The following is a 24,320-nucleotide window of genomic DNA, read 5'->3' on the forward strand; positions in this document are numbered from 1 at the left end:
CGTTCAGCCTTTATTACATTGAACTTTATTTACTGGATGCCATAAGCAATGACAGTTGCACAGCAAATTATCTACAAAGCAATGTTTTAATTTGAAGGTAAATGCAGCATTGATTCTACATTCAAATTATGCATTCTCATGTAGCAATACAATTAACTAATAAAAAAAATGCAGAACAAGAGTTTGTATAGTGAATGAAGGGTTTTATAGTGAAAAGATGGCCAAATGAACAAGCGTCCCATCCCTTTGGATTTTGTCTTGTTTAAGCAACATTCATCATAGTAAAGAATAACAATACAGAAAATCTGAATGCATCCATGTGAAGATTGACAAAACACTTGGTTGCAATTAAATTTGACTAGCTAAATATTTGCTTTCTTTAGAGGTGCATGTCCCTTTGGATCAAACCCACATGGGGTGTTTTAATTAAAATTTCAAACCAGCTAATAAAGAAAACAGAATTACATTTTACAGTATCGACGCTTCCACAAGACATCTTTCTCTCCCGACTGTACAGTATCAACGGAGCTCTTGCGATGACGGTGGTTTGTCTACAACCAAAACAACAAAATGCGTTAAAGTGCAGAAAGCCAAAATGAGCCTTTAAAGGATACAGCCAGGGGGGTGGGGGAATGCAGCAGGAGGGAGTTGCCAAGTACGAGAGATGGCGGGGCGGGGGGGAGACTACTCCCCGGAGCGGCAGCACGAGCGAGTGCTGCACTGCAGGTTCTGACATCCGTTGGCTGTCTCTGCTCGCGGGCCTAGAAAACAAAGAACATTAGAAAGAAAGAAAAACCCCTCCCAAAATTCACGAGAGAATGTGTGTCCACGCGCATGTCTCCAGGCGAATATTATTGAGATATTTTGATTTAAAGCTTTCGTGACTGCAGGGATTTATATTCTTGGTTCTTTCGGTAAAGTCACGGCAAGAAAAAATATTTTGCTGTAGATTTCACACCTGATGATTTAAAGCTTTCGTGACTGCAGGGATTCATATTCTTGGTTCTTTCGGTAAAGTCACGGCAAGAAAATTCTCTTGCTGTGGATTTCACACCTGATAATGATTGCTTGTGTTGCAGTCGAAACGTGAGAATTTTTGTTTTATATCAATATTATTTTATTATTTCCCTTCTACGTGATTTTACCGAAAGAACCATACATATTATTGAGATAGTTTTCATAGCACGGTAATAATGCAGTCGCGTTTAAAAGTATCGACAAAGCTTGTCATTATTGACTTGAGCACTTCCAGCGCTGCCAACGCAATTTGTTTCTGCACAACCCTGAAATAAAACATAAGTTTAGTAAAATCCTTTATAGACTAAAGGGGTCAACAAAAGCACCACACCAACAGAATTGCAGAACAAAACCCCAGTTTCAAAACACTCGTACGTTTAAACACTATACAAGCACGTATGAGGTCACTGCAGACCTGTTCAAATAAATGCAAGTCATACTCTGGAGTACAGATGTTTTACATCAACCGCACTAGCTTATATTATTACATTATTAAGCGTTACGCAAGTTGGGAATGCTCCACATTGCTGCTAAGTTGAAAACCAAACAGCTCTCGGTCTTCCTTTGAGCTTGACCACAGACGCTGCCAAGTTGGTGCCATTTCCCAGCATCTGTGGAGTTTGCATTTCACAGATGCACTCAGCTGGGAAATGCCCCAACCATTGCATCAGTGCAATGCTATGCAACAGTAAGCATTGCTAAAGGAAGCCCAATGATTAAGGTGAACGATTATGAAAAGGCTGTTTTTTTTCACGAGTTCCTATGTTAATCCTATTATTTTGCAATGTTGATTATAACTTTGATCTGCAATGCATCTTTACAAGGTGGGGTGCATGTTTTACTCATGTGGAAAGGTGTTGTGAATGGAGAGGTGGAGTGCACAACACCCGTTAACTATATCTATGGGACCCTTTTTTCGGCAGTATTAAGAATATAATTTAAAACGGCTTTACCCTATCTGGCAAAAATACAGGTGCAAAGATGTTCAAACTCCACAGACACCTTTTAGAAGGCATCACCGCCTGCATTAACCACACATACTTGTGGTAAAACATAATAATTGATGTCACTCAAAGTTTGCTCATCTTTTAAAGTATATAAAGCATATATACGATTAGCGACATACTTAACTGTTTCCTGAAGGCCAGTCAGCAGATCTCCCTTCTGATGACTACAAAAAGCCTCTTTATTTAAACAAAAGATAATACTGCACTAATTTGTAAACACATTGCCAATTTTCCTGTTCTCCATCTCAAACTGGGGTTAGAGCTAATGCTGCCTGCCCTGCCCTGGTCACCCTCCCCCCCCTCTCTCTGCACGACATGGGTATGCAAACTTAACACATTCCTGCGGAGGGAGCTGGTAGGAACGTTGGGTTGCTCGGTCAATGGCCAGGGTCAACGGCAGCGTGGTGTATTCCGCAAATATGCCCGACTGAGGGTGGGCACAAGCTGGCGTGAGTAGGTTCAATGTTGAGTTTTATAAGGGCACCACGGGGTGACCAGCCCCTCCCCACCCAGCCCCACCCCCTCCCCACCCTCCCTCGCCCCACCCAGCCCCTCCCCACCCAGCCCCTCCCTGCACGACGGACACAATAATCCCCTGTGGGCTGGTGTAAGCAGGAGGTTCCTACCAGTATAACCCTCACCTGTGATGAAGTCACAGTAGAAGAAGTGCTCATCATTAAGCATGGGACACATGGATACGAGATCCTGCAGCCCAGCGCCTGTCAGGTGGCGGCACCCAGATAGGTCCAGGTGCTCCAACAACGGCAGTCCCCCACGCATCGCCAGCGACCTGCGGGGCATGCACACCGCTTTGTAGGTACCGGGCAACGGCAAACACGACGATTGCCAAGAGCGAAGAGACGAGACCGTGTGTATGCATCGCTTCACCAATGAAAAAAATGTTTTTCCTTCGGACTGGTTTTTACAGGTTTGGTGGCTTAGCACAAAGTGTGGTAAGCTCCTCTTTGACAGCAGCAGAACCTTTAAAATATTTTTCTGAGGGTATCTGGGCATTTCTGAGGCCATACTCCTGGTGAAGGTTAGAGGGTTTGATGCTGGTCACACTGGGAATTAAACGTGTCTGGTTATTGTCCCCATACAGAGGTGCACACAAACATGAATGAGAAACGCTTTTAAAGCAATGCTTGAATCGGTTCGCATTACAATCCGATTCATATGTTCACGATACATGCATGAATATGCCATGTTGGTTGTTTGACCAAACTTAACCACACTGGTCAGTTCAAAGTAGATTTTTTTTAAAAGGGAGTCATCCAGAACCAGTTCAGATAACATTAATCACCGATGTTGAGCTGTGACCAGGCATCAAATTCAGGAATGGGTAAATAGTGCAGTACGCTAACCATTGCGAAACCTCAAATTACATGTGAATTATATGCAAACGTCATTTAGGCGAATGGAGAAAAAGCTGCATCTCAAACAAGACTACACTTAAAAGATATACCCAACCGTTTTTTGTAACCATACACATGGGTAACCAATTAAGCAAGTACATTGTACGGAGTCTATTATGATGGGGAAAACTATATCAATACAAACGAGACCATAAATACAAGCCAAAATTTAAATCAGGAATTAAATCGTGACCCTAAATTGTGCCAATCGAATCGCCGCTCACGAGTGGGGGATGCATTGCATCCATAAATGGTACGCACCTTAGCCCTTCATCCGTTACGCGGCGACATCCAGACAAGCTCAGGAACGCGAGAACCCTGCCAGATGTCTCGGCGTCACTCGTGAAAATGTCCTTAGTTTCCCCCGAGGTGGCTTTCAGCACAAGGTCTGCGAGGGACTGCACCACTGTTGCGGAGCGGCAGATTTTTGAGGCTTTGCACGTCACGTGACCACAATGTCCCGAAGATTGTCCAGCAGGCCTCAGCGGGCACTGCTCTGTCCTTTGGTCACACAAAGTGCACAGCTGCACGCATCCGAGTGGCATGCCCTTCATCCCCATGGCCATCTCCTCAATGTCCAGTAGATTGACGGCTGTCAATGCCCACAGTGGTAAGGTGGAGCTTTGGCTGGTGAAGGACGTGCAGTTGATGTCCTTCTCCCCGTCGTTGTTGGGTGGGAGAGGGCAGCTGTTGTTGACCTCCTCCAGCTCCACCATGACCTTGCGGGGCCCAGGGTCGCTGCCGAGCGGCTTGGAGGGACTCAGGGTGCCCATGGCCATCGAGATGCGGTGCAGGGCCACATCCGTTATCATGTCGCAGCCCGACAGGTCCAGGTGTTTCAGGTGCTTCAGTTTGGCACCAGCGGTCAGACTGCTGGTAGAATCCAACAAAACATTTCATTAAATCGATTGTTGCCCCCCTTTGTCAATCCACTGCTGGATGAAGGCCTTCCCACACCTCGTCAGCCATGTGGATTGCATGACCATGCTTCATTACACTGATGTGCATGGAATGGAGAAGGGAGTGTCCAGGACTGGTTTAGATATCACTCCCCACTGAAGCTAACCGTGGCCAGGAATTGATCTAAGGTCATCATATTTGTTGGCCAATACGTCTAAACCACTGCACCACGGATCCATCCGTAATAAAACTGCACTGAGAAAATGTAATGTTAGCTTTTCTTTTAACGAGACACCAAGGTAGAGATACAACACAATTGCAGTGTTATACAATGGAACTAAAATATTGGCAAGTGACTTTCACCTATTATTTAAAAAATATTCATCAACCACTAGGCCTTGTAACCTATTGTTATCCATTCAATAGCATTTGATAACAAGAAAACAATTTAACACGTAGGCTTTCGTAACCAATATCCATAATAGAGGTTTTTGGGTTAGATCGTTAAAACCCGCCACCACCAACTAGTAAGGGTTGTCACGTAAACAGAACATGCCAATTCGTCACTAGTACAGTACACCGGTGTGTTGGAGAGCCAAGCCGCAACATTTACAAACTGAGTACGACGTTTCGCCAGTAATTACAACTAGCTTCATCAGCTGACAGCCAGATTTGTGGAGGAGTCTTACTGTTTCGTTCCTTAGAGGCGTAGATGTGTTGACTACCCTTCTGCGCTCTTGCACAATAAGGGCCGATCGACTGTTGTGATGCCCTTTGAGGACTAGGATAATAAAATCAAAGATTTACTCGATGAAGGTACCTACCTTAAAATTAAACGAGACCCAAACAGCACCTTGGAACGTAAAACAACGGCAATCATTGCCAAGTCATCAATTCCCCAAGGAAGAGCAATACCTGATCAAACCAAGGGCATCAAAACCACCAAGACTTTATGGGCTACAAAAAAATCACAAACCTGATGTCCCATTAAGACCCATAGCACAATAGGCTCTGCCACGTACAAATTAGCACAATACGTAACTAAACAAATACAGCCCTACATCGGTAGGACCTCTTCATCAAAAACTCTGAACATCTCGTAAAAAATTAAAGATATTAAGCTTAACCCTAATGATGTTCTCGTAAGTTTTGATGTTCCGGTCAACGAGTCAATTAAATTACTCGACACTCTGGTAACGAACACAGGTTAAGCCAAAGACATCCCAAGACGAGCTGAACACTGTCGAAAGAACACCTACTTCTTGTGGCAAGGTGACTTCTATAAACAAAAGGAAGATGCAGCAATGGGCTCTCCTTTGTCTCCTGTGATAGCGAATTTGTACATGGAAGATTTTTACACAAAAGCAATAGCTTTCAAGCACACTAAAACCATCTGCTTGGAGATATGTGGATGACACATTGGTGGTCTGGCCACACGGCAAAGATACACTGAACGCATTTCTAAATCATCTCAACTCGCAAAACCCATCCATCCAGTTCACCATGGAAGTGGAAGCTGACAGAACTCTACCATTTCTGGATATTCTGCTCGGACGGGGAAGAAATGGTAAAATAACAGAGTGTTTACCGAAAGAAAACGCATACTAACGCCTATCTAAATGCAGTCACACCATCACCCCGCCCAGAAATCTGCTCTTATAAAGACGCTCATTCATCGAGCTAAGAAAGTGTCTGATGGTGACAGTCTGAGAAGTGATATTCAACATGTTAAAGAAGCGCTGCAAATGAACTGCAGGTATTGCGGTCTATGCAAACATGACTCCTTGTAAAAAGTTGTCAGTTTTGTTGCCAGATAGAAGGGTAAAGAACCAATTATCATATTTTTTACTGGCAAATGAGGTTCCCATAGTGTAGATGCTTGCCCCGAGCTCTCATACTCTGATGGTGCATTGTCTTTGAGTTGTGCGCCTTTTGGCGTCATCTGGTCCAACCCATATGAGACTAGGCTCTAAGGAAAGCTGTCTTGGGTGTGGATCAATCAACTTTAAGGACAGTGCACATTATCAGAGTTATGTTCTTTTGTTTGTATTATGACTGCAGGTATTGCGGTCTATGCAAACATGACTCCTTGTAAAAAAGTTGTCAGTTTTGTTGCCAGATAGAAGGGTAAAGAACCAATTATCATATTTTTTACTGGCAAATGAGGTTCCCATAATGATGCACAAATCAACAGCGCATTGAATACCAAAACCATAGACAGGAAGGACAAGTTCAAAGGGCTCACATAATGCACAAGCATAATGTACGTTGCCTCAGTAATCCCCCCCCCCCCCCACATTGTGCAAGAGCGCAGAAGCATGGTCAACACATCTAAGCCTCTATATAAGGAAAAAAACAGTAAGACTCCTCCACAAATCTGGCTGTCACCTGATGAAGCTAGTTGTAATTACTGGCGAAACATCGTACTCGGTTTGTAAATGTTGCGGCTTGGCTCTCAAACACACCGGTGTGCTGTACTCGTGACGAATTGTCATGTTGTTTACGTGATAACCCTTACTAGTTGGCTGTGTCGGGTTTTAATGACACATTTATATATTTACGCGATCTAACCCAAAAACCTCTGATGGATGAGCAAACAAGTTGATTTCTACATTCCGAGTCTCGTGAGCGTATTGTGAACAGTTACATTAAATGCCTTTTGGGTTTTTATAGTTATTGCCATACAATCGAGTTGATGGTGATGTTGACATTCTCGTGTGGCTTATATCATCACATTTGCCTACTGTTTTAACTCTTGTGTCAATGAACATAGTTTTTCCAACTAACAGTCAGACAGTAGAAATTCCAAAAATAAGCTTTGCAAATTAACAACCTTTTAAATGCTGAATCCGATATCTTCGTCTGCGTCAGGTCCAGATATTCCAGGTTGGGGCAGAGGCTTAAAATTCGCTGAACCTGCAACAAGAAAAACAAAACATTGTATCACACTCATTATCATGCAAATCCTGAACCATAACTGTGCCCACCAGTGTGCATCTGGCTTTAAGGCTTGGTTCTGCACCATCAATTTTCATCATGTCCCAACAAAAAAGGAAAGCCTGTGTGACCCACCATAGTAGTCTAGCTTGGTGTAGAAGTTAATCTTCCCCCTTTCACATGTAAGCTATAAAAACGATCAACATGCCCGCAAATGTCAACCCAGCAGTTTTCTCCTTGGCTTTTGAGGCATTTGTGTCTGCCTAAACTACAAAACACATTTAAGATTGCACATTTCAACATTTGCACTCATTACGTATTACTAAGTGGCAACATCCTATCCATAGTTATACAATGAGAAACAAAATGCATAAATATATGAAGCTGGGCGTTGCCACTCGCATATAATTAAATACTTCAGAGGCAAAGGTTGGTCTTAATAATAATCAAATGAGGATTCCCGGGACAGGAATAAAACACATTCCTCCCCTCCCCACCCAGCCCCACCCTCCCCACCCAGCCCCTCCCCTCCCCACCCAGCCCCTCCCTCCCCACCCAGCCCCTCCCTCCCCACCCAGCCCCTCCCTGCACGACGGACACAATAATCCCCTGTGGGCTGGTGTAACCAGGAGGCTCCTACCAGTAATTGACACATACCAGCGAGTTGTTGGCGGCCTTGCTCTTTGACAGCACGAGAGACTTGACGGACGGGCCAGCCACAGGGAGGATGGACTGAACCAGAGTTTTCAGACAGCCCAACTCCCGCTGAAGCTGGTTCTGCTCCAAATCATCATCTTTATCACAATCACTCCCTGAAAAATGAAATGTTTTAAACACGGCATTTTTTTGTGATAACACAGGAATTTTAATACCCATGTGATCTAAATGTTTTTAGAGCAAAAATATAAGACTTTAAAGACAATGTGCATGTATTGGTACATTATGACATAACACGTTCAACAAAACACAAACCCCTTAACTGAAACCTTTAGTTTGCATACTGAGGTGCAATAATTTTTAAGCTGTTAATGTTTTAAAGTGTTACATCATACAGCTTTGTTATATATCTTTTGGCAACCACATTTATGCCTCACAGTAAGAAATTCCTGGGTTGGATTCCCGACTCGGGCGCCTTTTTGTGTGGAGTTTGTACGTTCTCCCCCTGTTCTGCACGGTTTTCCTCCGGATTCTTTGGTTTCCTCTCATAGCTACAAAAAACATACATTGTAACTGGTATCGGCCAAATATCATATACACTTTACTCGATTGGGATTACATTTGACAACATTGGCAGGACCCTCTCGAAAGTCTTGAGACTCATTGAGGTTTCCCTGGGTCAACATAACAATAAAAAAAACTAGTGAGACTAAGTAGGGGAAAAGACAGTAATACAGTTTATACTGGTAGGAACACACTGGTTCCACCAGCCCAAAGGGGATTATTGTGTCCGTCCGTCGTGCAGGGAGGGGCTGGGTGGGGAGGGAGGGGCTGGGTGGGGAGGGGCTGGGTGGGGAGGGTGAAGAGGGGCTGGGTGGGGAGGGGCTGGTCACCCCGTGGTTCCCTTACAAAACTCAACGTTTAACCTACTCACGCCGGCTTGTGTCCGCCCTCAGAGTCGGGCATATTTGCGGAATACACCACGCCGCCATTGACCCTGGCCATTGACCAAGCAACCCAACGTTCCTACCAGCTCCCTCCGCAGGAATGTGTTAATGACAGCACTTTGATTACATCTGAAAGCTGATGCTCTTAAACAATGTTCTTTCTCCATCCCTCATGTACTGGTATCGCAGCTAGCAAAAAACATCTTCCTAATCTTTAGATATATACCCAAGCTGTGTGTCAAAGGCTCTCCCTGACGCAAGTTTGTGGTTTCCTTAAATAAGAACATTTAAAAATCAACGTAGGGCATATTTTATTGAATTCTTATGGAATAACTGAAAAAGTCAATGTAGTTATCTTCAAATTCAAGTCAGACAGCATGAGACAGTGCCCAGCTCTGTATAAAGAATATAAATAATTAGCAAAGCCAAAAGGTACACTAAAATTATGAAGGACCAAATTACATATTAGAAGGGCAGTCGGAGGAGACACTTTTGACAAAGTTATTCATATCAATGATGGAAGCCGTTTTCTGAACATTGGACAGGAGATGGAGGCAAAAATAATAAATGGAGAAAATATTGATTAATGCCTGAATACAACCTTCTTTGGTATAGTGGGGAGTTGATCAGCAATGTTTATATGTTCATGTTGAGGTTGGTGAGCCGGTGGACAGCTGCAGTAGTAGCCTAATGAAAATCTGAAATGCTGATGGTGAATAATTAAGGTGGCCGTGATGTACTGTGGTACACAGCTTGAAATGTGACCAAAGTCACACTGTAGGCTATTCGAATGACGCACAACACACTTTGCGCAAACCCTCACCGGACTCATCGATGTCTGCATCTTCATCACGGAAAGTGTACGGCATGGTGGTCTCGCCTCCCCATCCGCTGTCGCACGATTCGTCTTCGTCGGACACCTGCTCATCAACCGCCTCAGGAGGTCCAGTGTACCAGTCCTCTGTATCAGAGAGAACCAACGTCAGAGCCACACAGGATGTGCACCCTCACTCTCAACATTCTACCCTTCGTCAATGGCTACGAGGCAGTGACCTGGCTTCTTGGGTTGAAAAAAGTTTGCATCCGTCTATGAAACTTTATTGTGCATCAATGTCCACGTGTAATTTCTGCACAGTGACCACACCATACAATTTTACATCATCAAAATGTTAAAGAAGCGCTACAAACGAACGGTTACAATGATGCACAAATCAACAGGGCATTGGATACCAAAACCAAATAACAAGAGCATTGAAACTGCCCAAGTAATTAAAACGATCAAAATACCATACATTGCGGGAGTAACTGATAAACTAGCCAGATGTTTGGAAAAACAAAACATCAGTCAGATTTGGCACGGTACATAAAATACAGAAACTAATATCTGGTACAAAAGATGTATTACCGAAGCTATCAACAGAAGGTGTGTACAGGATTAACTGCACGTGTGGTAAATGTTATGTTGGGCAAACAGGACAAATGATCTGCATGAGACTAAAATAACATTAGAGAAATATTAAATTCTCCCAAATGCAACTGTCAGCAGTAGCAGAACACGCGTGCCAACAAGAACACTCAATTGATTTTGATAATGTTGAAGTTTTGTGCTAAACTAGCTACTACTGGCCAAGACTAATTAGAGAATCTATCGAACGGTTACAATGATGCACAAATCAACAGGGCATTGGATACCAAAACCAAATAACAAGAGCATTGAAACTGCCCAAGTAATTAAAACGATCAAAATACCGTACATTGCGGGAGTAACTGATAAACTAGGCAGATGTTTGGAAAAACAAAACATCAACGTCTTTATATAAGGAACTAAACAGTAAGACACCTCCACAAATCTGGCTGTCGCCTGATGAAGCTAGTTGTAATTACTGGCGAAACTTTGTACTCGGTTTGTAAATGTTGTGGCTTGGCTCTCCAACACACCGCTGTGCTGTACTAGTGACGAATTGGCATGTTCTGTTCACGTGACAACCTTTACTAGTTGGCTGTGTCGGGCGGTGGTGGGTTTTAACGACACATTTATATATTTACACGATCTAACCCAAAAACCTCTATCATGAATTTTACATCTTCACTGATTATGATGGCAAAATTTAAATCTGACCATGGTGGCGCATGCCTGTAATGCAGTACTTTGGAGGCAACAGTTATGTAAACTTCCAAACTTGATGGAGTGCGAGGTGGCCGGGAGAACAGTATTGCAAGTAGGTTTGTGAACTCATAGTTATGGACCATTGAGTGCTCTGCCTTCATGTGCATAGGCTTTCTTCTGGGGGTATCCTGGTTTACTCCCACGAACAAACCAATCTTAACTGAAATGGTGAAATGTCCCAAATCAAGACACTTCTGAACAAAAATATTGAGACTGAAGATTTCCTTTTGAGCAGATTATTCTAATGTAAAACAGAGCCAAACTTTTGGAGAGTTATAATCTTATCAAATTTTTTGGGGGTAAATTTAATGTGTGAAAAACACCAATGGTATGACTAGCATCGTAAGATGGAGAGGGAGAAAAACCCACCATTTGCCCAGCGTGTCGGGTAGAGGTGTTTCCACAGTGAGCCGTCCTTGCACACCAGAGCCCAGTCGGTGCAAACCTGGCTGCAGCGGCACAGATCCTGAACTCCGAGGTAACCAAACACCTGCAGCAGAACCTCTGGTGGCAGGAGACCTATGGGCGAGCTCGACACCGAGGCACCTTTTGGAAAGCACAAGGATAACAATAACGAATTGCATACGGGTGTCACGGCAAGATAAAAAAACACAATAGGAAGTGTGTGTTTGCGTAACGAGTTATAAAGTTATATTACATAAGCGTAGGCGAAAAGTGCCATTTCACCAAAAATCCCCACTAGTTTGCAATTGGAAAGTTACATATGCTCTGCCAATAAAAAACTGCCTGAGGGTGCTATTTCATGCCAAATACGTTTAAATTGTCACGTACCAGTGGTTTTCAATTATTTGGTATACTTTTGTCAAGTGGGCAATGTGATGTTGGCTATTTTACAGCAGTTACGAGGATGTTTACATCCTGTCTCATTCACAAAATGGTGCAGTTTTCGCTTGCATTGTTATATTTGAGAACTGCAAGTACTTTTAACAATAATTGGCATTTCAATAATACTCCTACTATAAATGTAAATCAATACACATGGGTTGTGGTGGCTTAATCATGGGGGGTTATTTTATTTTCACTATGCAGCACGGTTTCCACTTTAACACCCCTTCCTACACGATTATATTCATGTTCAGACTGCGGCGGGTCTACTTGCCTACGAATGTGTAAGCATGGGGCCAGAAACATATCTTTTTAAGAGATGACCAAGCTTAAGCTTTCACCTCTGTGGGTGAATGTATTTGGTTAAATTTACCAAAAAAACGTACAAAATACAACAACCATTGATCTGGAAGACCCACAGCCTATGGGTAACATCTTTTTTTTATTTTTTTACGTAGAGAGTCAGCCTTTAGTCAATTTATTTATATGTTACCAACTATATCCACAATGGCATGAACATGTCCTTCCATTGTTGCCGATTTGTACTGAATGTACACCATGTCTTAGATGGGTGTATGATGCCAATAGAATTGAACAACCAAGCGGTATTTGTTTACCAAGGCAGGCTGCTTATAAAACTCGGAAAGTTTCCCACAATTGGCTTATTAAGAAAATGTTGCTGTTAATTATTAGTTTAGATGGAATATAGGCTGATGGACTAATGAATGATTATTGTTAAATGGAAACGGGCTTTTGTATATTTATACGTTACAATGCAGAACAATTGGGAAGACACCTTAGTTCAAACGGTGGAAACAAGAAAAATATGCCCATTGTAAGACTTTTCTCACTGAGAATGACGACCCACCACCATCACAGGCACCAACTGGTTTCCCGATTGAGCAAATGGCCACTCGTGCTTTATCTACGCCCATTAACACATTCCTGCGGAGGGAGCTGGTAGGAACGTTGGGTTGCTCGGTCAATGGCGGCGTGGTGTATTCCGCAAATATGCCCGACTGAGGGCGGGCACAAGCCGGCGTGAGTATGTTAAACGTTGAGTTTTATAAGGGGACCACGGGGTGACCAGCCACTCCACACCCAACCCCTCCCTGCACGACGGACGCAATAATCCCCTGTGGGCTGGTGTAACCAGGAGGTTACTACCAGTATAAGAGTACTCAGTGCTGGCAGTATGGAATCTTTGTATGCACTTAGCGAAAAATAAATACTTGCTAACAGAGCACTCAATTTCATAGTGCTTTTGCATATGCAACCACCAACAAGAGACACACATGAAAATTCAACAACAGCAAGGGTATGTCAACAAAGAATGGCATAGTAGTCTCTGAAAAGAAATAGAAAATAAAGGAATGCATTGCCAGTTACACAATTGTCAGTGGTACAAAATCACCAGTGCTAGATTAAGTTCGAGGGGGTCCCAAGAAAGTCAAGTTTAGGGGCCCTCTTTATATATATTCAATTCCCTCTTTACTGCTTCACCACCACCTATGGCCAATGTCAAAAACACCCTTGTTACTCACCTTCGTTATGTTAGTTCTAGTTTTTATTTGCGATATAAAAACTGTAAAGCTACGTCAAAGTTAAAACGAAACGATTTCAAATATTGCACACAACTGGTAAGAATAAAAAAAGATTAATGCTATTGTGCTTTACCAAATTACCAAGGGGCTATTTCATCATGCAAATGCAATTGTATTTCGATGTAAAGCTTTCGTGACTGCAGGGATTCATCTTCTTGGTTCTTTCGGTAAAGTCACGTAGAAGGGAAGTAATAAAATAATAAAAATAAAACATAATAAAATAATTCTCACGACGTTTCGGCCACAACGCAAGCAGCCGTCCTCAGGTGAAGACCTGGTCTGAATTCAAACGCTGTCTCCCCGACAGACCTGGTCTTCACCTGAGGACGGCTGCTTGCGTTGTGGCCGAAACGTCGTAAGAATGATTTTATTATGTTTTATTTTTATTATTTTATTATTTCCCTTCTACGTGACTTTACCGAAAGAACCAAGAAAATGCAATTGTATTTTAACCATTATAAAGAAGTACATCCATTTTTGGGGTGCCTCCAGAATGAGGTGCCAGGCTGAAGCCCCAAAGCCCCCTGTGTTGTCAATGCAGCCCTGACGATCACAATGTAAAATAAAATATACCAATATAGAACACGCCAACCAACAGGCAGAGCAAAAAAATATTTAAAAGTACTTTTTTTTTTAAACACGCTTTAATGAAATGTACCCTACTCGTAATGGCAGAACTCCACGATTCCAGGAAGTGGCCCTGCAGCTTGCCATAGCGTAAGGGACCGTGGTGATTTACAGGCAACGTGAGTTAAGCGTGGACAATTAGACCCGTAAAAAAGATTGTTTAAAAATATATTTTTAATTTTTAATCATAGAATATAGTATTGTCATCAGTATGACATACCTATACCAAGTTTGCAGTCGATAGCAAATTGGGAAGTGGGTAAAAATTGAGTTACAAGATTTTTTTAAGGATACGACAACAGATGGAGTGAGTTAAATAAAAGCGTGTAAAGAGAGCCACTGTCTATAATGCTAGCAGATTAAGTTGAGCATATGTTGTGTTATTGGGGGGTGGTAATGATGAATGTGGGGGGTTGCTCCGTCATGTTAGTCTACTCACTCTTGCTCTTTTCTTCCTCCTTGCTGTCCAGCTCTAGTTTCTCACGCCCGCGAGCCTGCCTCAGCTCATTCAGCAGCTGCGCAAACTGCGATCCGTTGGAGCAATGCTGTGCTATCACGGTCGACTTGATCACTTTGAGCTCCTCGTAGGTGAAGTATTCCATGAGCAGCGGCTGAAAAACCTGCCAATCAGGCACAGCCAAAATGAGCGTGGGTCAAGCAGCATCCATTACATGAAGATGAACGCTGGCTACATTTATCAAAAAATTGGAAAGGGCCACTAGCAGTTAAAACATATTAAGTATAATTAAACCGCATCACATCTGCTTGCGGTAATTAACATAATTAATTGTTCAATATATTAATTTGCAGATTATACGCTCTCTATTACGAGACTAATGGCAAGTTAATCATTTTGTTTCAAAACGCCAAAGGCAAGAGGATAATGTTCAGATGCGGATGAGTTTTGTTAATCTTTTAATGTTGTCAGCCATGTGGTTTAAATTACGTTTTCAGTAACAATCTTTGGCAACAAAGCATGAGCAATATGAGGAAGCAACTGCTTGTTATTTTTTCCTCTAGTTTTCTTATCACCACTTCTCATGATAGTGGGAGGATTCAATCACAGCAGACTCTTTCCACAGGCGGACTAGCCAGTTTCAATTGGTAAACAACGATGAAGGTTAACCTTTAATACACTGCGAGACGTGTCTACCCAGTGTTCATTTGGACCTCAGCCCAGCAACCATATAATTTACTCATCCAGTCATGTTACTAAGCGTCGGGGCCATTATGTTGTACAGTCACTGGGCACACCCACTAAAACTATAATAAAAGATAAAGTGGGCAACCTGTATACTTCTTGTACTTTAAAGATTGTCCAAGTAGCTTAGTCTACGGGGGCATTAATCTGGAAGGTTCAATACAAGTTGGTGAGATTCACCTCCTCCTCTTCTTTCATGTGAGGAATAAAATCCCTTGTGAATTCCTCCAGTTGTTCCTTGAGCTGCATGCCATAGTTGACTCGTTCGTATTCATTCTGAAGGGATAAAACACATATTTTTGTAAACGTTGCGCAAGGCAGATTTTGAAAATTGGCAAACCAACTGGCAATGGCAAAACATCACGTGGTTCCTATGGCTACTGATCAAAAACACAATACCAGCTTTCATTATAGTCAAGATAACTAAAGTATGTATGGAAAAATAAACAGTATCATGTTTGACCCATTTAAGATATGTGCATTACAATTATCTTTAGACTGGAAGCCACAGCTCCAGAGCTAAAATCACAGTAATGAGTTCATAAACACAGCACTTAAAAACATTCTTACCAAGACTATATTTACTGCACAATTAAATATTCTTCAAGTCTTGCCAATCGAATGGTTTACAAAAGTTTCTAAAAGATAAACTTAATTCTCGCAGACCAACACTGCTGTGTTCATTGCGGACAATTTCCACTTTCCCAGAAATGACCATGAAAGTGGGCAATGCCAGGTTAAACAATGATGCAATGATAGACAATTTGTTTTGCAGGAAATTATGTTGAAAGTCTGTAAACACAACTCTTCCACTGCTTATTGTTTAACTATGAAATATTCAAAACTTGTACTGTACAGACATATTTTAGTAACATGATTAAATCAATAAAATCCTAAAAAGCATATCTTAATAAAATTACAGAATATAAATGTTCTTTAGATGATGTAAATGCAGTTACACATTTAAGAGGATGTAGTTTTTATGACCCAAACTTGCACAACTGTATAGTATTTCAACTTTACCATAGGCATTTGATGCAAATAATGAAAAACAATATTTAATAAGATAACTGCAATTAGCTGTGACCACTGCATTATTAATTCATAGCCTACAGACTATGGATTAAGTACATTTGTTTTAATTTTAAAAACAAACTATATAATCAACCATAATACAGTTTTTTTTTGGGTTAGAGCGCGTAAATATATAAATGTGTCGTTAAACCCGCCACCACCCGACACAGCCAATTAGTAAGGTTTGTCACGTTAACAAAGCATGCCAATTCGTTACTAGTACAGCACACCGGTGTGTTGTCGAGCAAAGCCACACCATTTACAATCTGAGTACGACGTTTTGCCATTAGGCGACAGCCAATGAAGCAATAGAATATACAATCAAGTCACATGTTGATTAAATGTAGCATCCTATAGATGTATAAGGGGCTCTTTATATATGTAATCTCAAGCAATGCACATTTACAGATTGCAGCAATTTACTTATTGGCAGCTCTACCTTGCCTGTGACAGAGACACAGAGAGAGGAAATTAACATTATTCCTGGACGGCTTGCACTCCCAGAGGCAGCTCCGAAAAAGCACTTCACTGTGGTTATTTATTAACAAAATAAGATATTTCTCAAATTTATAACAATATAATTGTATAATTCTGCAATATATGGTGCAGAGTCCAATGTGCTTTTTAGCCAACTAGTAACCGAAAAGTAGTTACAAATAGCTAAGCTGTAGAGTGAGCGGCTAGCAATAGGAAGATTATCAGTTCAATTCCAACCAGCCCTCTGGGGTGATGCAGAAGTATTACTGTGCAAAAGTCAAAATTGGTTGGCCTGTGAAGATACATATGAATATGGGGTTTCCACCACTGGTTTACGACTGTAAACAGCAGATAAGCGCACTGCCATAATGCAAATTTGAGCACTCAATCACTTTTATCTTAAAGTAGCAAAGTGTTGTTTGCACACATTATATGCAGTGGTTGAGATTTTAAATACACTAAGACTAATACTAGCCAATGAAACAATACAATATTATTTAAGCACCAATTTAAGAACTTTAAATCTGTTCACTAATATCCATTGCAATTCTATTTTAAATGTAATAAATATATATAAATCAATTATGAATATTTCATCAAGCTGGTTCAGAACTATATCTAACTCACTGGGGACTGAAGTACAGGTGGATATGTGAAAATGTTAGCCAAGTGAACATCTAAAATAGATTTTCGGAAAAATGTAAGTGCTAACTGCTTTAAACCTGGGAAAGTGTTTTTAATGTACATAAGGTGAGTGTACACGAGACCAAAATACACGACCGTGTGTTAAAAGGTCAGACTTGTGAGCATATAGAGAAAACGAGCAACGCCATTCACAAACACTGCATCAAGTGCAGGCAGTTAATTGGCCATGGCGATGTTGATGGTCGGATGTTATCGTTGTCTCCCCACCCCCCACTATCTCCGATTAGCACTGTTGGCTACATAGAGTGCGAAAGAAGTTCAACATACATACATAAAATGGTGCTTAAAAGGCAAAGATACTTCAGGCTGGTACCTTGGCATTCCTCAGCCCCTTCTCGAAGAGGGTCAGCATCTCCGTGAGCTTGTTGTCAGAGTGCACTTTATACACGAGGTTGTTGGTGACAGCACACCGCTCGAGGCGGTACTTCAGCTGGGCCATGATGCACTCGTTTTCAATCTGCTCGTGCGTCTTGAATTCGCGGAAGGTCGCGCACAGCGAGCGGAGGAGCGTTTGGAAGTCATTGTCGTTGGAGAAATTGGTTGTTGACAGCTGCAGGGGACAATGGACACAAAACGAACGTTGTGTATGTGTACATATCTCACAGCAGCAGTAATCTAGTGGTTAATAAACCGCGTTGCAAATCCGGCATCGCAGTTCGATTTCCGCATATGACCACCATAGATGATGCATTAGCGATACGAAGGCAAGCAGGTGTGGTCCTGGCCACCCACCCCCTCGTGTGCCATGCCGGCCTTATTAGGTGCTCGCTAACAGCACTTAACCCAACAGTCGGTATGGCGATACAGGGGATCTTTATCTTTCGTATGTATATAGGGTAGATCATAGAAGTTACATATCTAGTGTACACCTGTGATATTTGTCAAGGTAGAAAGTATTGGTGAGGTGTGTTGGCATCAACAGCTGTAGCCCGCAGTGGCATTTATATTTTTGTACATGCATGGCAGAGTGGTGGCATAGTGGTTCTCATACTAGCCTACAAACCCAGTAATCTGTTTGTTTTTATCAATAATGACCGACATGAGTGACGAATATCTGAACCAGTGTTGGACCTCACCCATGTTGATTATCTTAAACACCAGCACTGGGAGAAGAAAATGGCCAGGCGTGGTTCTGGCCACATTACTGTGTGCGCCATGCCGGCATTTATAGGTGGTAGCCAAGTCTGAAAAGGAAATTATGAGTAGTGGGGCCATATTTAGTACCATTCTAAGAACCCACCAACCTGGGTATGATTCCTGGCCATAACAATATAACATGTTTCCATTTTTAATTAAAACTATTGTATTTTAATCATCCTAAAATGCCTTCCCGTATTTAAAGCTAATTCGTACGGGAGTATCCCCTCACGAGATGTTCATCCAATTCAATGCAGGAATGTTTTGTGCGTGGAAAAAAACCCCGCAAGGGAAACCCACTACATATAGAACAGGATAAAACAACTATATCTGAACTGGCCTGGACCTTCGAGGTCAACTTAGCCTTAAATGAGTAAGACTTGAATGAGTACGGAGACAAAAGTAGTCTTGGTGTGGTGTTGGCCACAAACCACCACAATTTGCCTTTCTCGTCTTAATACACAGCAAATGTCCCAACAGTCTAAGGCTAAAATGTGATTTTTGTCTTTGCAAAAGGCATAATGGTGAATGGTGGCCGTGCCAAAATATGTAAAAACATGTTCTAAACCTCCAAAGTTCACTCAGCTGCAAAACAATGTCTAATGCCTGGATAAGAGCACAGATGAGAAATGCAGCTGCATATGATGATAAACACATCACCTAATTTGTGTGCAGTGCCAGCCTCAAGAGGTGTTGGCTAACAGGAATTTCTCAAGTCTACGAGGCTAAACGAGAGCATGTCAATTTCGTGAAATATAGTTGCAACATATATGCAGGAAACCTGTAATTTCCGATTTTGAAAATAAAAAAATCATAAAACATACACATACATATAAAACACATACTGAAACATATCGGTATACATCACAAAATATATACAATTAACCATCATCCTACATATAGCCTTCAACATACCATTGGCACGTGCTGTTAGCGAGCACCTATGCAGGCTGCCGCGACAAACGAGGGGGTAGGTGGCCAGCACCACGCCCAGCCACCTTTGTCTCTCCTTTGCTGATGTTTACACAATCGCAAAAGGTACTTGAATGAGTAAATTTAGCTGTGACGGTCCCACCTGATGACAGAGACTTCTGTTGCCTCCGAAACGTCGTGATTTATTATTTTATTTCTATTATTATTTATATTATTTTATTTTACCTACGTGACTTTACCGAAAAAACCTAAGAGTATGAATCCTTGCAGTCACGAAAGCTTCAAATCTAGAATTACTTGAATGAGGCCGCGTCGAGACCCAATTTCGTCACTAATTTGGCCATGAGTGGGAATCGAACTTGGGTTGCTGGGTTTGTCCCGCAGGATGCTAACCACTGTGCAAACGCTCCCCACAACATACATTGTAAACATAATACAGTCACATCAATCCCTCTCACCTGCGGCACATTACAGAGTCCACTAAGGCATGCCAATTCTCCAGGAAAACGTGCACATACAACACAAGCAAACAAATACAAATATTCCTTATTGCCAGCACACAATGTTGTGTATGCTGGCTTGTCTGACGCAGTTTGGATGGCGTTGTCATAGCCAATCATAAAGAAGATACCACACTCCATTGATCCCATTACATTCCAATACCCAACGTGGGTTATATGTTGTAGCATCAAGCGAAAACTAATTTTGATTATGTACATTTTATGTCAACGCGAATATTAACGTTGTTATAAGTTAACATTCTCGGAAATCTTCCGAGGTTTTTATTCAATAAAGTTCATGCCAAAAGTATCTGATGTACCTTATAACCAGTTTTCTAAAGTTGTATGTGCATTGTGCAAAGGAATTGCTAATTAAAGTGCATGAGATGCTGTATAATGTTCTTCGGGGGGCTATAGCTGGTGGTCCACTCTTCTTTAGTTTGATTTGAACCATGTCAAACTGCTCTGGTGAAAATGAAAACTAAAACAATAGGGTTGCAAACAGCAATTGAATTTGCCACTTTCTATCAGAACACACGGAGCATTCTGTAAATACATTGCTGCATTTTATCTCAAGCGTTGCGCACTGCACTACACTGCCATGACCAAGCACAAGCAGAGTTGTGCAACAAGAACAGTGGAGTTCTTGGCATGAGGATAAACATCAAAACATGCACCTCTCGTTATGCCACCAAGGCCTTTTGACGTGAGCCATGTGCGCTAATATAAAATTTTCAACGGACTCAACCAAAAAGTACAAATACCCTTTGAAGTGGAATTATAGTTTTCGGGACAGTATTTGAATACTGGTGTAATATGCCTTTAGAGGAATGGTTGTAAAATCCAAGCTCAAGACCCTCTGCTTCTCTTCATACGACTTGCTGTCTTTTCTATTAGTTTCATCAACACCTTATACTTTGATCTCCTTTCTCTCTGCCCTTGTAGTACCTGTACATATTCCCCCCCACCCCAACAATGTGCCCTGTGTCTTGACATGGAATTGCATAGGCAACACCACCAAGATACGTTGACCAGTGTGAATTATGGTCAAAGGCACATGACCAACATGGTGTGCGGAGATCTTCATTAAGCGGTGGATTGACAAAGGGCTGTAAATTATTTAATCTCTCGGTGATTTATAAACCAACACCGTTTTGTATAGACATTGATGAAGGGTCTCACCAGTCACCCACAGTTTCTGTGGAGGGCTGTTGCCTAAGACATCAGACAATCCAAGATAATTTTCTTAACGTCAAAGTTAAAACCAGCCTCAATTTCACCTGCTCAAATATTACTGGAAAACAACAGTCCACAAGGCCCATATGCTGATATCCAAATTTATGTTATATCGTCGATGCTTTACTTCAGGGCGACTATTGTCAATGCAGGTGCTGGGAAAGAAACTGTCTCTGGCACTACTGAGTCACTTTTTATATACAATCACAGAAGAGGTTTTTCATCTAATCAAATATATTCCTAAGGGTTCAGTTGAAATATAAAATTCCACTTTCGTTTGCATGCAGGATTAGTACGATTTTGCCACGTACGGTTCGAAATAAGATCAACATACATACAAGCGGTTGTGGTTTGGGATACATATAAGCTTAGGTTTTTGGGTTATGGTTTAGGGGTTAGGATCCGGGGAAATACATTTTGAGTGTTACGCTTTAGGGGTTAGGATATTTGATTAGGGATGAGTTTATAGACAAGTGCTGCCGTATGATTTTTTTTTCCATATCTGCAGGGACAGTTTTGGACATTTTGTGTTTACTTCTCTTAAATTAGTTGCACTAATCTGGTTTATTTTCCTGAAGGTGAAAATAGCTCAACATAAATCAAGGTGTTTTCTAAATACACCCAGTGATGCGGTGCTCATCGTCTGCCCAAAACCGTGAGTCGGCGGTGGATACGCTACAATACCAAGATAAACAAGCAAGAGAATACAAAAAACGTGTACGTCAGACCCTCGGACGCGATTTTGAAGATTATTTAAGCACGAAAACTGTTTAAAATTTAAGCTCGTTATTTGTTTTTCTTCTGTAAAGCGACGTCACTGTGGCTTTATTCATTTAAATGTTTACTGTGAGGTCACGAGATCACTATCACAGACCTCTTTACGGTGAGTTTTAATGACATGAACGAAAATTAAAACTCGTGCCAGAGACCTCGGGACACACCGTAGGTATTCAACGTTATTGAAGCATATGTACTTTATTTCAAAATGAGAAAATGTATTGATACTGGAGGAATCCGATGAGCTATAAATACGCTAGTCAGTGCGGGTTGAAGGTGGGAAGCATTGACGTGAGAGCAGAAAATACAATGTTTTTGTCTGCATTGCGCATCACGTAACGGCAGTCCTTTTGACATGTTTGTCCAAGGTGGTAGCCTCTTTAATGACTATCCAGACTCCATGCTCTCCAGCTTTTAAATTATACATATTAGTTGATGCCATTTAAAAACCGGTATTCAGGAAAACATTTTAAAATATAATTCGCAGTCCCCATGGTGTTAAGTTCAAACTTCAACCCTTATCAACGCTATATATGTGGGCTCTCTATTCGTTTTGAAGGGTCATTGCCCGGAACGTCGCCGAATGTGTATATCATTTTTTTGTATTTTAAAGCAGTGTTGACGCAATGTTTTGTTATTTTGTGTTAACTTCCGATGTCCCAGAATACAGGGCATTTCGCGCGATTTGGCCGTAGGCTCGTAATGCGTGTCTACAAACCAAAATTACTATTTGTGTGGGTGGTGGAGTGAGGGGTAGCAACGTCCTTTACAAACACATTCTGAGACGCAAGCCTTCGAATAGACACTAAAAAACAACATTCAACTTGACTTCATCCGCAGCCACGGGCTCGCCCCTCAGCACACCCGCCCCGCCCTGCCTACACCACTCATTCCAGGGCCATCATCTAAGCAAGACCGTAGGCTTCCGTTTTCCGCAAGGCCCCAAAGCAACTAAAAAAAGACACATTTTTCTCTTCACCTTCAAAAGCGATCAACTTCACGCTCACAAATCTCGCAATTCGACCCTTCCCCCCAAATGTTTTTAAACCGTCACTCAAAGAATAACTTCAAGAACGAACGTTGGGAGAAAAAAAGACTAGCGACCGAATACAATAATACTACACAGGCGACGTAGGTGACGGACAGGGCCCGAGGCTTTGGAAAGGCGACGCGATTCACCAGGCCTCATACAAAAAAACGTCCCTCGCACGTAAATGTTTGCCGACGTACGAACGTCTAATTTCACGACTTGACAAGCGAACGGTGTTCCGTGTGGCGAGGCGCCGCACCTTGTCGCAGTAGAGCTGAACGAGTTGCTTCATGCGCCAGTGAGGCGCCGAGAAGACGTCCACCTCCTCCGGGAAGGGCGCCATGATGCTGAGTGCTGACGGTGGTGGGGGGGGGGGCGCGAGGGGACGGTGAGGGATTGCGGGAGGGGCGAGGGGGGTTGCGTGAGGTGGGGGGAAGGGGCAGAGGCGTTAGGGGGGAGGGGGTAAAAGAAGGGGGCACGTAAGGGGGAGGAGGCACACGCAAGGGGGAGGGGTCATTCGGGGAGAGGTTGGCACGAATGTGTGAGGGGGGGAAGGGGCGAGACGCGAGGTGGGGTGAGAAATGGGGGGGGGGGGCAAAGGGGGAGAGGGGAGGCGCGCGTGCTCGCTTGTGATGCGGGGGGGGGGGTGACGCGGGTCGGCGGGTGCGGGGGGGGTGACGCGTGAGGGAGGGGGGGCGATGACGCGGTGGGGGTGACGAGGGGGTACAGCGACGTGCGCCTTGGCACGAGCGACCACCCCACCACAAAGCCGACCCGCATATTATTTTATTTACTTTGTAAGTGTAAACTTTTTTTATTTGGGCGAAGTTATGCGCACTGCGTCTGGCTTGCTTGGCTGTGCACAAGCGATAATTGCAAGGCACTCTCGTCAATAAACACCGCCTTAAACAGAAGCCCCGTGTATAAATTGGCCCTTCTTTGTGGCACGTGAATCATCTGGGTCGATTGTGGCCAACGTTCCACGTTTACTGGGTTATTTGTGTCACGTAAACAGATGATGATGATGAACAGACGTAAATCATCTGTATTCTTTGGTTCTTTCGGTAAAGTCACGTAGGTATAAAATAAAATACCTACGTGACTTTACCTAAAGAAACAAAGAGTA

The 24,320-nt window shown here is 42.4% G+C and overlaps 1 protein-coding gene across 4 annotated transcripts; it reads right to left on the reverse strand.

The window, feature by feature from the left end:
* Positions 1-2: 2 nt before the first annotated feature.
* FBXL5 (F-box and leucine rich repeat protein 5) lies at positions 3-23,583 on the reverse strand. Of its 4 annotated transcripts, none has more exons than XM_078612889.1 (12): positions 23,454-23,583; positions 17,895-18,131; positions 15,506-15,601; positions 14,564-14,744; positions 11,417-11,593; positions 9,704-9,841; positions 8,371-8,484; positions 7,934-8,088; positions 7,173-7,255; positions 3,701-4,309; positions 2,666-2,814; positions 3-761 (listed from the first exon to the last, which is right to left on the reverse strand). In XM_078612889.1, exons 1-12 carry the CDS (start codon positions 23,535-23,537, stop codon positions 685-687), a joined length of 2,100 nt encoding a protein of 699 aa, XP_078469015.1. In that variant the 5' UTR covers positions 23,538-23,583; the 3' UTR covers positions 3-684. The 4 variants fall into 4 exon arrangements, with proteins under 4 accessions (XP_078469015.1, XP_078469014.1, XP_078469018.1 ...); XM_078612888.1 differs by having other exon boundaries at positions 3,701-4,312; XM_078612892.1 differs by lacking the exon at positions 8,371-8,484.
* Positions 23,584-24,320: the final 737 nt, after the last annotated feature.

Source organism: Lampetra planeri, chromosome 40 (genome assembly GCF_965212315.1).
Source record: "Lampetra planeri chromosome 40, kcLamPlan1.2.h2, whole genome shotgun sequence".
Lineage (NCBI taxonomy): Eukaryota > Metazoa > Chordata > Hyperoartia > Petromyzontiformes > Petromyzontidae > Lampetra > Lampetra planeri.

Excerpts from the sequence above, each read along its gene's own strand:
- FBXL5 (XM_078612888.1), bottom strand. The coding sequence starts at position 23,537 with ATGGCGCCCTTCCCGGAGGAGGTGGACGTCTTCTCGGCGCCTCACTGG. Across the intron at positions 7,256-7,933 it reads AGGCCGCCAACAACTCGCTG|GTTCAGCGAATTTTAAGCCT; the intron begins GTATGTGTCAAT and ends TTCTTGTTGCAG. Across the intron at positions 762-2,665 it reads CTACTGTGACTTCATCACAG|GCCCGCGAGCAGAGACAGCC; the intron begins GTGAGGGTTATA and ends TTTGTTTTCTAG.